Here is a 12,560-nt window from a genome sequence, read left to right as displayed (position 1 = left end):
GAATCCCAGGGACGACGGAGCCTGGTGGGCTGCCGTCTGTGGGGTTGCACAGAGTCGGACACAATTATACTTTCAAATTTTGGATATCTGAAATTAGCTGTTTACTGTTTAAATGGCCCATTTTTATACTCCTGAGTCCACTAAACATCTCTTAAAATGACAGTGTGGTATATGGTGGTAAACAGGCTTAAAAAACCTAGATCTTCATCATGCTCTTTAATGAAACAAACACAAAAAGATGAAAAAAAAAGTTAAATAATCTTGGAGATGTATAAAGTGAGGATAACTCATATCTTACCAACTTACCTGGGAAGTCTAGTCTTTTTTTTTTGACCTTGTAACTTGCAGGATCCTAGTTCCCTGACCAGGAATCAAACCCAGGCCCCTGGCATTGGAAACTCAAAGTCCTAACCACTGGACTACCAGGGAATTCCTGGAGGTAGACGTCTTAATGATGTTGAAGACGTTATCTCAGCTAATTTGCTATTTCCCCTAGAACTATCTTAAATATCTTTATTTTTTAGCTATAAAAAATAATATATAGTCATTATAGAAAACTTTGAAAATATAGAAAAAAAATCAGAAAAAATAACCCACAATCCTACCCAAAACTATTAATATTTCAGCATAATTCTTTTCAGTTATCTCCTTATGCTTTAAGAAAATTCATTTGAATTCATATTGGTGAAATAGCTTGTACTATATCCTATTTCAAAATGCTGCTCTAATATAATGGAACCCTTCTCCACATTCCAACATGCCAGAGGCTGTTCACCTTGGAGACCTGCTGCAGATACGGGTATGGCCTGGCATGAGATGTTTTAAATGAGACCGTTTGAATTATAAAATATAGCTGTTTAAATATTATCAAATTTTGAATTCCCTAACATCACTTCATGGGAAATAGATGGGGAAACAGTGGAAACAGTGTCAGACTTTATCTTTGGGGGCTCCAAAATCACTGCAGATGGTGAGTGCAGCCATGAAATTAAAAGACGCTTACTCCTTGGAAGAAAAGTTATAACCAACCTAGATAGCATATTCAAAAGCAGAGACATTACTTTGCCCACAAAGGTCCGTCTAGTCAAGGCTATGGTTTTTCCAGTGGTCATGTATGGATGTGAGAGTTGGACTGTGAAGAAAGCTGAGCGCCAAAGAATTGATGCTTTTGGTGTTGGAGAAGACTCTCTAGAGTCCCTTGGACTGCAAGATCCAACCAGTCCATTCTAAAGGAGATCAGTCCTGGGTGTTCTTTGGAAGGAATGATGCTAAAGCTGAAACTCCAGTACTTTGGCCACTTCATGTGAAGAGTTGACTCACTGGAAAAAACTCTGATGCTGGGAGGGATTGGGGGCAGGAGTAAAAGGGGATGACAGAGGATGAGATGGCTGGATGGCATCACTGACTCGATGGAGGTGAGTTTGAGTGAACTCTGGGAGATGGTGATGGACAGGGAGGCCTGGCATGCTGCGATTCATGGGGTCGCAAAGAGTTGGACATGACTGAGCGACTGAACTGAACTGAACTGAAGCTATAGAGAGTTTTTTTTTTAAGCTCTTTTTTAAAATAAAAATTTATTTTAATTGGAGGCTAATTACTTTACAGTATTGTATTGGTTTTGCCATACATTGACATGAATCCGCCATGGGTGTACATGTGTTCACCATCCTGAACCACCCCCCCCACTTCCCTCCCATCCCATCCCTCTGGGTCATCCCAGTGCTCCAGCCCCGAGTATCCTGTATTATGCGTCAAACCTGGACTGGCGATTCATTTCACATATGATAATATACATGTTTCAATGCCATTCTCCCAAATCATCCCACCCTTGCCCTCTCCCACAGAGTCCAAAAGACTGTTCTATACATCTGTGTCTCTTTTGCTGTCTCACATACAGGGTTATCATTACCATCTTTCTAAATTCCATATATATGCTTTATTATACTATTTTGGTGTTTTTCTTTCTGACTTACTTCACTCTGTATAATAGGCTCCAGTTTTATCCACCTCATTAGAACTGATCTAAATGTATTCTTTTTAATGGCTGAGTAATACTCCATTGTGTATTTGTACCACAGCTTTTTTATCCATTCATCTGCTGATGGACATCTAGGTTGCTTCCATGTCCTGGCTATTATAAACAGTGCTGCGATGAACACTGGGGGACACGTGTCTCTTTCCCTTCTGGTTTCCTTGGTGTGTATGCCCAGCTGTGGGATTGCTGGGTCATAGGGCAGTTCTATTTCCAGTTTTTTAAGGAATCTCCACACTGTTCTCCATAGTGGCTGTACTAGTTTGCATTCCCACCAACAGTGTAAGAGGGTTACCTTTTCTCCACACCTTCTCCAGCATCTATTGCTTGTAGACTTTTGGATAGCAGCCATTCTGACTGGAGTGAAATATGGTACCTTATTGTGGTTTTTATTTGCATTTCTCTGATAATGAGTGATGTTGAGCATCTTTTCATATGTTTGTTATCCATCTGTATATCTTCTTTGGAGAAATGTCTGTTTAGTTCTTTGGCCCATTTTTTGATTGGGTCTTTTTTTTTTTTTCTGGAATTGAGCTGCAGGAGTTGCTTGTATATTTTTGAGATTAGTTGTCAGTTGCTTCATTTGCTATTATTTTCTCCCATTCTGAAGGCTGTCTTTTCACCTTGCTTATAGTTTCCTTTGTTATGCAGAAGCTTTTAAGGTTAATTAGGTCCCATTTGTTTATTTTTGCTTTTATTTCCAATATTCTGGGAGGTGGGTCATAGAGGATCCTACTGTGATTTATGTCAGAGAGTGTTTTGCCTATGTTCTCCTCTAGGAGTTTTATAGTTTCTGGTCTTAAATTTAGATCTTTAATCCATTTTGAGTTTATTTTTGTGTATGGTGTTAGAAAGTGTTCTAGTTTCATTCTTTTACAACTGGTTGACCAGTTTTTCCAGCACCACTTGTATATTCTTGCCTCCTTTGTCAAAGATAGGTGTCCATAGGTGCGTGGGTTTATCTCTGGGCTTTCTATTTTGTTCCATTGATCTATATTTCTGTCTTTGTGCCAGTACCATACTGTCTTGATGACTGTGGCTTTGTAGTAGAGCCTGAAGTCAGGCAGGTTGATTCCTCCAGTTCCATTCTTCTGTCTCAAGATGTTTTGGCTATTCGAGGTTTTTTGTATTTCCATACAAATTGTGAAATTATTTGTTCTAGCTCTGTGAAAAATACCGTTGGTAGCTTGATAGGGATTGCATTGAATCTATAGGTTGCTTTGGGTAGTATACTCATTTTCACTATATTGATTCTTCCAATCCATAAACATGGTATATTTCTCCATCTATTAGTGTCCTCTTTGATTTCTTTCACCAGTGTTTTATAATTTTCTACATATAGGTCTTTTGTTTCTTTAGGTAGATATATTCCTAAGTATTTTATTCTTTTCATTGCAATGGTGAATGGAATTGTTTCCTTAATTTCTCTTTCTATTTTCTCATTATTAGTGTATAGGAATGCAAGGAATTTCTGTGTGTTGATTTTATATCCTGCAACTTTACTATATTCATTGATTAGCTCTAGTAATTTTCTGATGGAGTCTTTAGCGTTTTCTATGTAGAGGATCATGTCATCTGCAAACAGTGAGTTTTCTTCTTTTCCAATTTGGATTCCTTTTATTTCTTTTTCTGCTCTTTTTGCTGTGGCCAAAACTTCCAAAACTATGTTGACTAGTAGTGGTGAGAGTGGGCACCCTTGTCTTGTTCCTGAGTTTAGGGGAAATGCTTTCAACTTTTCACCATTGAGGATAATGTTTGCTGTGGGTTTGTCATGTATAGCTTTTATTATGTTGAGGTATGTTCCTTCTATGTCTGCTTTCTGGAGGGTTTTTTATCATAAATGGATGTTGAATTTTGTCAAAGGCTTTCTCTGCATCTATTGAGATAATCATATGGCTTTTATTTTTCAATTTGTTAATGTGGTGTATTACATTGATTGATTTGTGGATATTGAAGAATCCTTGCATCCCTGGGATAAAGCCCACTTGGTCATGATATATGATCTTTTTAATGTGTTGTTGGATTCTGATTGCTAGAATTTTGTTAAGGATTTTTGCATCTGTGTTCATCAGTGATATTGGCCATCAGTGATATTTAGTTTTTTTGTGTGTGGCATCTTTGTCAGGTTTTGGTATCACAGAAGAAATCAAAATATGCATAGAAATGAATGAAAATGAAAACACAACCCAAAACCTGTGGGACACTGTAAAAGCAGTGCTAAGGGGAAGGTTCATAGCAATACAGACATACCTCAAGAAACAAGAAAAAAGTCAAATAACCTAACTCTACACCTAAAGCAAGTAGAAAATGAAGAAATGAAGAACCCCAGGGTTAGTAGAAGGAAAGAAATCTTAAAAATTAGGGCAGAAATAAATGCAAAAGAAACAAAAGAGATCATAGCAAAAATCAACAAAGCCAAAAGTTGGTTCTTTGAGAGGATAAATGAAATTGACAAACCGTTAAGCAGACTCATCAAGAAACAAAGGGAGAAAAATCAAATCAATAAAATTAGAAATGAAAATGGAGAGATCACAACAGACAACACAGAAATACAAAGGATCATAAGAGACTACTGTCAGCAATTATATGCCAATAAAATGGACAACTTGGAAAAAATGGACAAATTCTTAGAAAAGTACAACTTTCCAAAACTGAACCAGGAAGAAATAGAAAATCTTAACAGACCCATCACAAGCACGGAAATTGGAACTGTAATCAGAAATCTTCCAGCAAACAAAAGCCCAGGACCAGATGGCTTCACAGCTGAATTCTACCAAAAATTTAGAGAAGAGCTAACACCTATCCTACTCAAACTCTTCCAGAAAATTGCAGAGGAAGGTAAAATTCCAAACATTCTATGAGGCCACCATCACCCTAATACTAAAACCTGACAGAGATGCCACAAAAAAAGAGAGTTATATATATATAACTCTCTCTCTCTATATATAAACTATATGAATGAAGTATTACATGTTTAATAATCAGTATCTTAGTTAACACATAACTGTTTTACTATTCAGTTGATTGGGTTTCAGTAGTCATCTTTTCATTGCCTGCCTGCCAGACTTTATGTGCTTTGAATATTTTTAGTATTTCCAAGTAGCAAAGAATTACTCTTTTGACTAAAATATCTTGGTTACTTCTTGATCATGCTTCTGGCTCAGTGCATCTGTTTTCTAACATTTTGTGAGGATAAAATCAGTTAATATGGACATGCAATCTATGTACTTGTTTAACTATTTAAAATTATCCTTGTATCAGTTAATTAATTTAAATGTCACCCATTAATTAAAAATCTAATAGGCTTAGCTATGAGTGATGGAGAACCTAAAGCTGAATGGAACTCAGGTCCTTGTCAGAGAGCTGATAGTCTTATGGTGTGTTCAGTTGTAAACTAGAGCAGAGCCAGTAAATGATTGACCAGAGGTTAAAGTCTAAGGACCATAGTCTTCCTCAGTGGGCCTAAGGTGGGCTTCATGGAAGAGATGGCCACCCTGGTGCAATTGATATTGACAGAGTATCGTCATATCAATTTAAGTCACTTATAAAACTGTATGTGTTAGGATATTAGAGTCAGAAGATCTGGTTGGTATTCTAATTTCTTTTACTGCCTGTGTAATTATGGATGAGTTAAATCTTTTGTTTAGTCTGTTCCATTAGTGGTGAAATTCTGGAAGAGGGAAACTGTATTGTGAGGAATCTAAGTGGGCTTGGGAGTGAACATTTCCAATGAACCCATCTCTGCCCTTTCTCTTACAATCTTTAAAAACTAAGATGCCAGGCTTCCTCTGCCAAATACTATGACCTGAGCATCAGGATTTCTTTTTTCATTGAAATATAGTTGATTTACAATATTGTGTTAGTTTCAGGTGTACAGTAAAGTGATCCAGATACACACACACACACACACACTTCCCTGATAGCTCAGTTGGTAAAGAATCCATCTGCAATGCAGGAGACCCCAGTTCGATTCCTGGGTCGAGACAATCTGCTGGAGAAAGGGATAGGCTACCCACTCCAGTATTCTGGCCTGGAGAATTCCATGGACTGTATAGTCCATGGGGTCGCAAAGAGTCAGACACAATTGAGTGACTTTCACCTATCACTTATATACACACACACACTCTTTTTCAGATTCCTTCCCGTTATAGGTTATTAGGCATCAGGACTTTTAAAAGTTTCCAGGTGACACTAATGTGCAGCAAATTTTGGAAGCCACTGTGATCAACTTTGTACCTACTAATTCCATTTGAGGATCTATGTCATTAGACAGTTCGGGTTTTTTGTTTTTGAGAACTTTAAAAACTAGAAAATCAATCCTTTTTTTTTCAATTGAGGTAGAGTTGATGTATGATGTTAGTTTCAGGTGTACAACAGAGTTATTCACAATTTTTAAAGGTTATATAGAAAATCAATTATATTTTAAACCTAAAATCAATTATATTTAAAACCTATATACAAACTAAAATGGCTGCAGGAGCCAGGAAGCCAGAGTGAGCAGTGGGGCTACAACAGCCATCCACACTGGCAGGGGCAGCTCTGCTCCGGCTGCTGTTGCTAGGCAGAAATTGTCAGTTTCTCTCCTTTTTCTATAAAATCCGGAAATCTGTATTTTTATGTGAAACTTTCCACTTTTTAAATTTTCCATCACATATTATTTTATAGGCTAAGTAAAACAATTCTGTGGGCCAGATTTGGCTTTGGAGCTGCCAGTGTGCACCTTCTGTTTTTAAACTTGATATACACAGGACCAGAAGTGTACTAATTGCACCATCAACATATGTTACACTTGGCATTTTTCTTTGCGTTAGGTCTAGTAACTATATGGACTTCCTTTAAGTTTTGTCTTTGATATTAGATGATTCTGTGATTTGACGGCCTCAAGCTTTGCTATCTTCACTCACTCCTATCACTCATTCCAGCACGATGGTCCCCTCTGAGGGGTATGCTGTCATTTCCATTTTGATGCTGGGAGCTGTGGTATGTACCCCAGAGTACACTCAGATGGAAGAACCCTGCTCTCTTGATTGGAGTCCCAACCCAGACTAGATTTTCACACATATATGCCAAGTCCGAAGATTCCCTGGAAATATGACCAGGATTTGGGACGTAATCCACCAGTGGCAAGCCCAGCAGAGGCAGGTGTGCAAGGGCTCCACAGAGGCCGAAAGCACTCCTATGTTTCTATGGGTGCCAAAATCTCTAGAAAACTCTTTCAGTTTTGTTCCATTAATAAAGAATTCTGAGTTATTCACATGCAAATGCCTCTAAGTGAAATAATCTATTTTTACACTTAAGTCACTTAACAACACAAGCTGGAAGACATAATTTATATTGCACGATATACTATGGTTAAAATACCTGTTTTTAAGGAAACCTCTAATTATTTTTCTGCTTTTTTGATTACTTTTAGATCATGATGCTGGAGATGGAGTTCAGAACCCAGAAAAGGCCGGCATGGTTTCAGAAGAATTAAAATGGGCATCCAGAACTGAAAGTATGAAATTAAGTGGAAGGGAAAGACCATTAGACAGTTCCACAAGCAGTTTAAGAACACAACCAAATCCTCAGAAGCTCTGGGAAGATGGCCCAGAATTAGCTCCAATGTATAGCTCTGTAGCACCCACTAGTGGGCATTTGTTAAGCAATGAGGACAAAACCGAAATAGATGAAAATCAGTTTACAAAATCTAACAGTCGACCATCATCCCACATTCAGCCAGTCGGAAATGTGGGACAGCTGCATGGTGTCACACCTGTAAAGTTGTGTCGCAAAGAGTTACGCCAGATTTCTGCCTTGGAACTATCATTACGACGTTCCAATCTTGGAGTTGCGGTCGGATCTATGACTGCTGATTCCCTTGAAGTAGCTAGGAAAGTGAGTGACTTAAAAACTTAGGCATTTAATAAGAAAAACTTTAATTTAAAAGATGTGTAAAATTCCTTTTTCTAACCTGTTAAAAAAGTTTAAGTTCACTAGCTCTTCTCTCAGGATAAAGAAGGGGAGGAAGGAATCCTTTTGTATACTGTGAATGTGTGTTTTCTTCCAAGATTTGTTTGCTCTAAATATTATTATATAATATAAACTTCAGTTTGGAATTAAGAACTAAATACTGATTTGCCCAACAAATACAGTTTGTACATTTTCATATTTTTCAATCACAGAAAATATCCCATTTTACTATTTTGTTACTTATGTTATTTTTGTTACTTTTCCACACTTTCACTTGTAAAATAAAGCTTTTTCTTAAACTAATTAATGTTTGAGTGGAACAGCAGCAAAACCACCCTGATTTACGGAAATCTGCTCTGTTAGAGTAACGCACTTTCTTACTGACTCCAATTTTTCTTATCTGATGCTGCTAATTTTTTCTTTTGTTCTTTCCTCGGTTGCTATCAACGCTGACCATCTTACCTGGCACCCAAACTGTTGCCCTGTGCTCAAAGACTTCTAATTTCTAGCCCCTAGGGAGTAGGATTCCTTGGTCCCACTGGTAAAAACCAGTTCTTATAGGAAAAGAAAATCAAACGAAAACTAACTTCTAAATTGGTGAATAGTTTTTATATCTCTAAAGTATGGTATTAAAAATAATTTAAATTATGGATTAAATAGATTGCTGTGGACTTACCTGGGAATGGAACCATAATATATAATATCAGCCAATTAGAAACTGCTTTATCCAGCAAATTTACAAACAAAGTTAGAAATTTTATTTGTAACAGGGACTATTTGAAGCCAGACTGGTTTTAAGCCAGGTTTTGTTTTGGTTTTTTTTGTCTTTGTTCGTATGATATATACTTAATATATACCATATATAATGTGTGATATATGTGTATTGTTTTGCTAAGTTATGTCCAACTCTTTTGTGACCCAATGGACTGTAGCCCACCAGGTTCCATTGTCCATGAGATTTCTAGGCAAGAATACTGGAGGGGTTGCCATTTCCTTCTCCAGGGGATCTTCCTGACCCAGGGATTGAACCCACATCTCCTGCACTGGCAGGCAGAATCTTTACCACTGAGCCACAGAGAAGCCTGATATGTGTATAAAATGGCACAAGGCCAGGTCTTAAAAAAGCATATCAATCATATATTTAATAATAAGTACAGGTTTATTAATGAAGGTCTTAATTTTAAATTCCTTATAAGATTAATATTTAGAAATAATTCATATAAGAATGTATTTTGACTTTGGAATTCTACTGCCTGCCCAAGAAATTGACACATACTTGTTTTACCTGTGGAAATATAAATGCATTTTCTAAAAGCCAGCTCACTAACAAAACAATAAAATTTATATTAAACCAGCAATGAGTAGATTTAATAATACAAGTGTGAACTGACTTCTAAATAACAAATATATAATTTTTCCCCTTTTTGTTTAAACATATATCCTTTATATGCTATGATGGATTTCATGTAAATACTCAAACACACATATGTTAAGAATGTCCTGAATAATATATTCTAGGAATGAAACTTCTGTCTTTCTATTTAGTCAGTGCACTTACAAAAGAAAAAAAAAAATTTAAGGCACCTCCCCAAAAGCAAGTACAAGTTTTCTTACATATACCGCTAATAAATTTTACTCTTATTTCACATGCTGTCCTTAAGTCTGAACATTTTGTCATTGTGTTTGCCTTTTTGGATGTGTATGAAATATGTGGGGGGTTTTTTGTTCATTATATTTTTTCCACCTATAACAGCGTTTGGAAAGAAACATATTTGCCTCCATAAAGTACAAGTTCCTTCCCTAACTCCAGAGTGTTGTAGATAACGGAGTTGGAGAACTCTGTGAATATGGGAACCGTGAGTAGCAAGAACATCAATCAGTGAAGGTGCTTTTGTGCTTTAATGTTTGTTTTCTTTTACTAATGTTTTTTCCCCCTTAGTTCTTCATATCTTCATGAAGTCAGGGACCAAGAAGTCAGCAAAAAAAAAAAAAATATATATATATATATATATGATCTTCTGTAATGTGGACTTGATTGCCATTGGCTTGTTTGTAACAGCCCAGGTCAATAAAGTAATAAATGCTAATTTAAGCATGGGCGTCTTATATTTTAAAACAAAGGGTCTTATACAGAGTCTTAGAATGAATTGCTAAGGGGTCAAGTCCTTAATGGGATTTTGGTTCTGTAGGCACAAATTCTTACACATTAAATGACATGACATATGTCATTAAAGTATGACATGTTTTGCTCTTTCATTTATTTCCTTAGGCATATACTTAAGATTTTTATAAAACACTGGAGTATTAATAATGAAAGTTCATTGTCCACTCATGTACATAATTCCTCTCTCAACTTCACTGGAATCTTTTAAAGTACTCATGTGTATTTCACATTTATAGATATACCAGGCTCCCTTGACTAGTACTGATAAAACATTTATATTTTCAAAAATTGAGAGTGAAGCTGAGTGAGATCCTTCCATGATAAATACTTCAAATGCATTGGGTATGCAGTATTTTGAGCTCATCTGGGCAGTAGTGTTCAAAGAGTGTGTATGGGAGCATCAGTCTAATGGGAGAAGTATTTTATTGCTGTCATTGTTTCCCTGATGCTGATAATAAAAAAGTAGACTGACTTTTAATAAGTTTTATTGGTTTTAAATTCTCTCCAAATAATGCACCCCTCAGTGCTTGCAACAGGGGTGCCTACTTCCATTCCTTGCTTTGGAATGCAGAGCATGCATGACACCACATACTGGAGTAGTGTTTGACTTTTATAATGCTATTTCCATTTTGACCCCAACAGTACCCCAATGTGGCAGTAATTAGAACGAGAAATTATAAAAAGAAAGCTCGGCAAAACTTGATATTTAGTATTGGCTTTTGATATTTTACATAGTTCTTACTTGTCCCTTTTTAATATGTCTTTTCCTAGGAATTTCCACGGTGCATCAACAGAATAGCCAATAACAGAATCCCAAAGAATAGCCACTATTTGAAATGCTAGCAGTGTAATTTAATTGAACCCAAATATATTGACTTAGATTTAGGTATTGGTTTCTGTTAGTAAATTATTATACAACACACTACTACTGAGTTACCTCTGTACTACCTGAAGAGAAAAATACAACAATCTCACACTTTGTTATAATGAGCAAGATCCTTATATGCCCAAGGAACAAAACCATTCACAACAGAAGACTAGAAAACTAAACATTTAAAAATACTTGTGATTAAAGCAGAACAAAAGTAATATATCAATGAAGTGAAATAATACTTGCACACTGTATTATTGTGTTTTCAAGCTTATTACAGTATATGTTGTTTAGTCACTAAGTCATGTCCCACTCTTGTGATCCTATGGACTACAGCCCTCCAGGCTCCTCTGTCCATGGGATTTCCCAGGCAAAAATACTGGAGTGGATTGCCATTTCTTTCTCCAGCAGATCTTCCCAACCCAAGGATAGAACTTGCATCTCCTGCATTGCAGGCAGATTCTTTTACCACTGAGCCACCAGGGAAAGCAAAATATGATTTCTCAAGTCCAAAGTGGTAAATATTGTGCAAAATTATTTGATTTGAGAGATATCTTAAAAGAAATACTTCTTGGGAATTCCCTGGCAGTCCAGTGGTTAGGACTCCATGCTCTCACTGCCAAGGACCTGGATTTGATCCCTAGTCAAGGAACTAAGATCTCTCAAGCCTTTCAGCGTAGCCCCCCCCAAAAAAAAGAACCACTTTTTGAACCTTACCCCAAGTAACAACAAAATATAGGTAAATTATAGCTTACTTACCCCTCACTCCCCACAGAGTTCCAGGATTCAAAAAGCTCTGATAAAAACAGGAGAAAAAAGAGCTTTATTTTAAAGCATTCCATAGGCCAGCAAGGAATTTTCAGAAATATTTTGAGAGAATATATTTTATCTCTCTTGCAACAACACAAATTTTTAACTTCAATCATGGGCTATCTCTAAATAAACCCTGAAGAATACTCAAGTTGGTACTGAATTTGCCATTTGAAAATAGACACATCCCGGTTTTTACACCAATTCCTCTTCTTATGAATACTGTTTATTCAGGATTATGTGAAAAGACACTCTAGCCAGAATCTGAATGGAAATTGTGGAGCCATTCAATAGAGAATTATAAGAAACATTATTTTGGATAAATTTTGTCAGCCATAACAAACTGAAGACTAGGACTTAGATGATTACCACCAAAGAACCACAAATAGTATCCCAAAGCAAGCACTGGAGGCAGAATTTACAGAATTCATCTTCATAAAACAATACTTAACCATTTTGCTTAATTTTTCTCTGCTAAAATATCCCTAAATTTTCTACTGAAAAAAAGGCTTCCATTCGTGATTACAAACCATCAGCTATTAGCCTTCCTTGAGAGACTGAACTTATTTTTGTTTGTGGCCTGCAGTGGTGTATCACTGCAGTATCCACCCAGAAAAGGAGTGAGGAATTAATCTGAACTCAGCTGACTGATAATTTTGGTAATTTATAAGTATTAAAATTGTAAGATTAGGCAGCATTTGAATTGTTCCATTAGAACCCTGGGACTAGAC

General features: G+C 36.5%; 1 protein-coding gene across 9 annotated transcripts in view; it reads left to right on the top strand.

Moving 5' to 3' along the window:
* Positions 1-8,287, top strand: part of KIF27 (kinesin family member 27) — a 92,912-nt gene extending 84,625 nt beyond the window's left edge. For 5 of the 9 annotated variants that reach the window (XM_027550105.1, XM_027550103.1, XM_027550106.1 and 2 more), the window contains one exon: positions 7,446-8,287. In XM_027550105.1, the coding sequence (XP_027405906.1) occupies positions 7,446-7,930 (485 nt within the window). In that variant the 3' untranslated portion in view covers positions 7,931-8,287. The remainder of the gene's footprint in view (positions 1-7,445) is intronic. The other 4 variants (XM_027550109.1, XM_027550108.1, XM_027550111.1 and 1 more) reach the window with 2 other exon arrangements.
* The last annotated feature ends 4,273 nt before the right edge of the window (positions 8,288-12,560 follow it).

Source organism: Bos indicus x Bos taurus, chromosome 8, assembly GCF_003369695.1.
Source record: "Bos indicus x Bos taurus breed Angus x Brahman F1 hybrid chromosome 8, Bos_hybrid_MaternalHap_v2.0, whole genome shotgun sequence".
Lineage (NCBI taxonomy): Eukaryota > Metazoa > Chordata > Mammalia > Artiodactyla > Bovidae > Bos > Bos indicus x Bos taurus.
The sequence above is the reverse complement of the archived record's forward strand: the minus strand, read 5'-3'. Positions and strand labels throughout refer to the sequence as shown.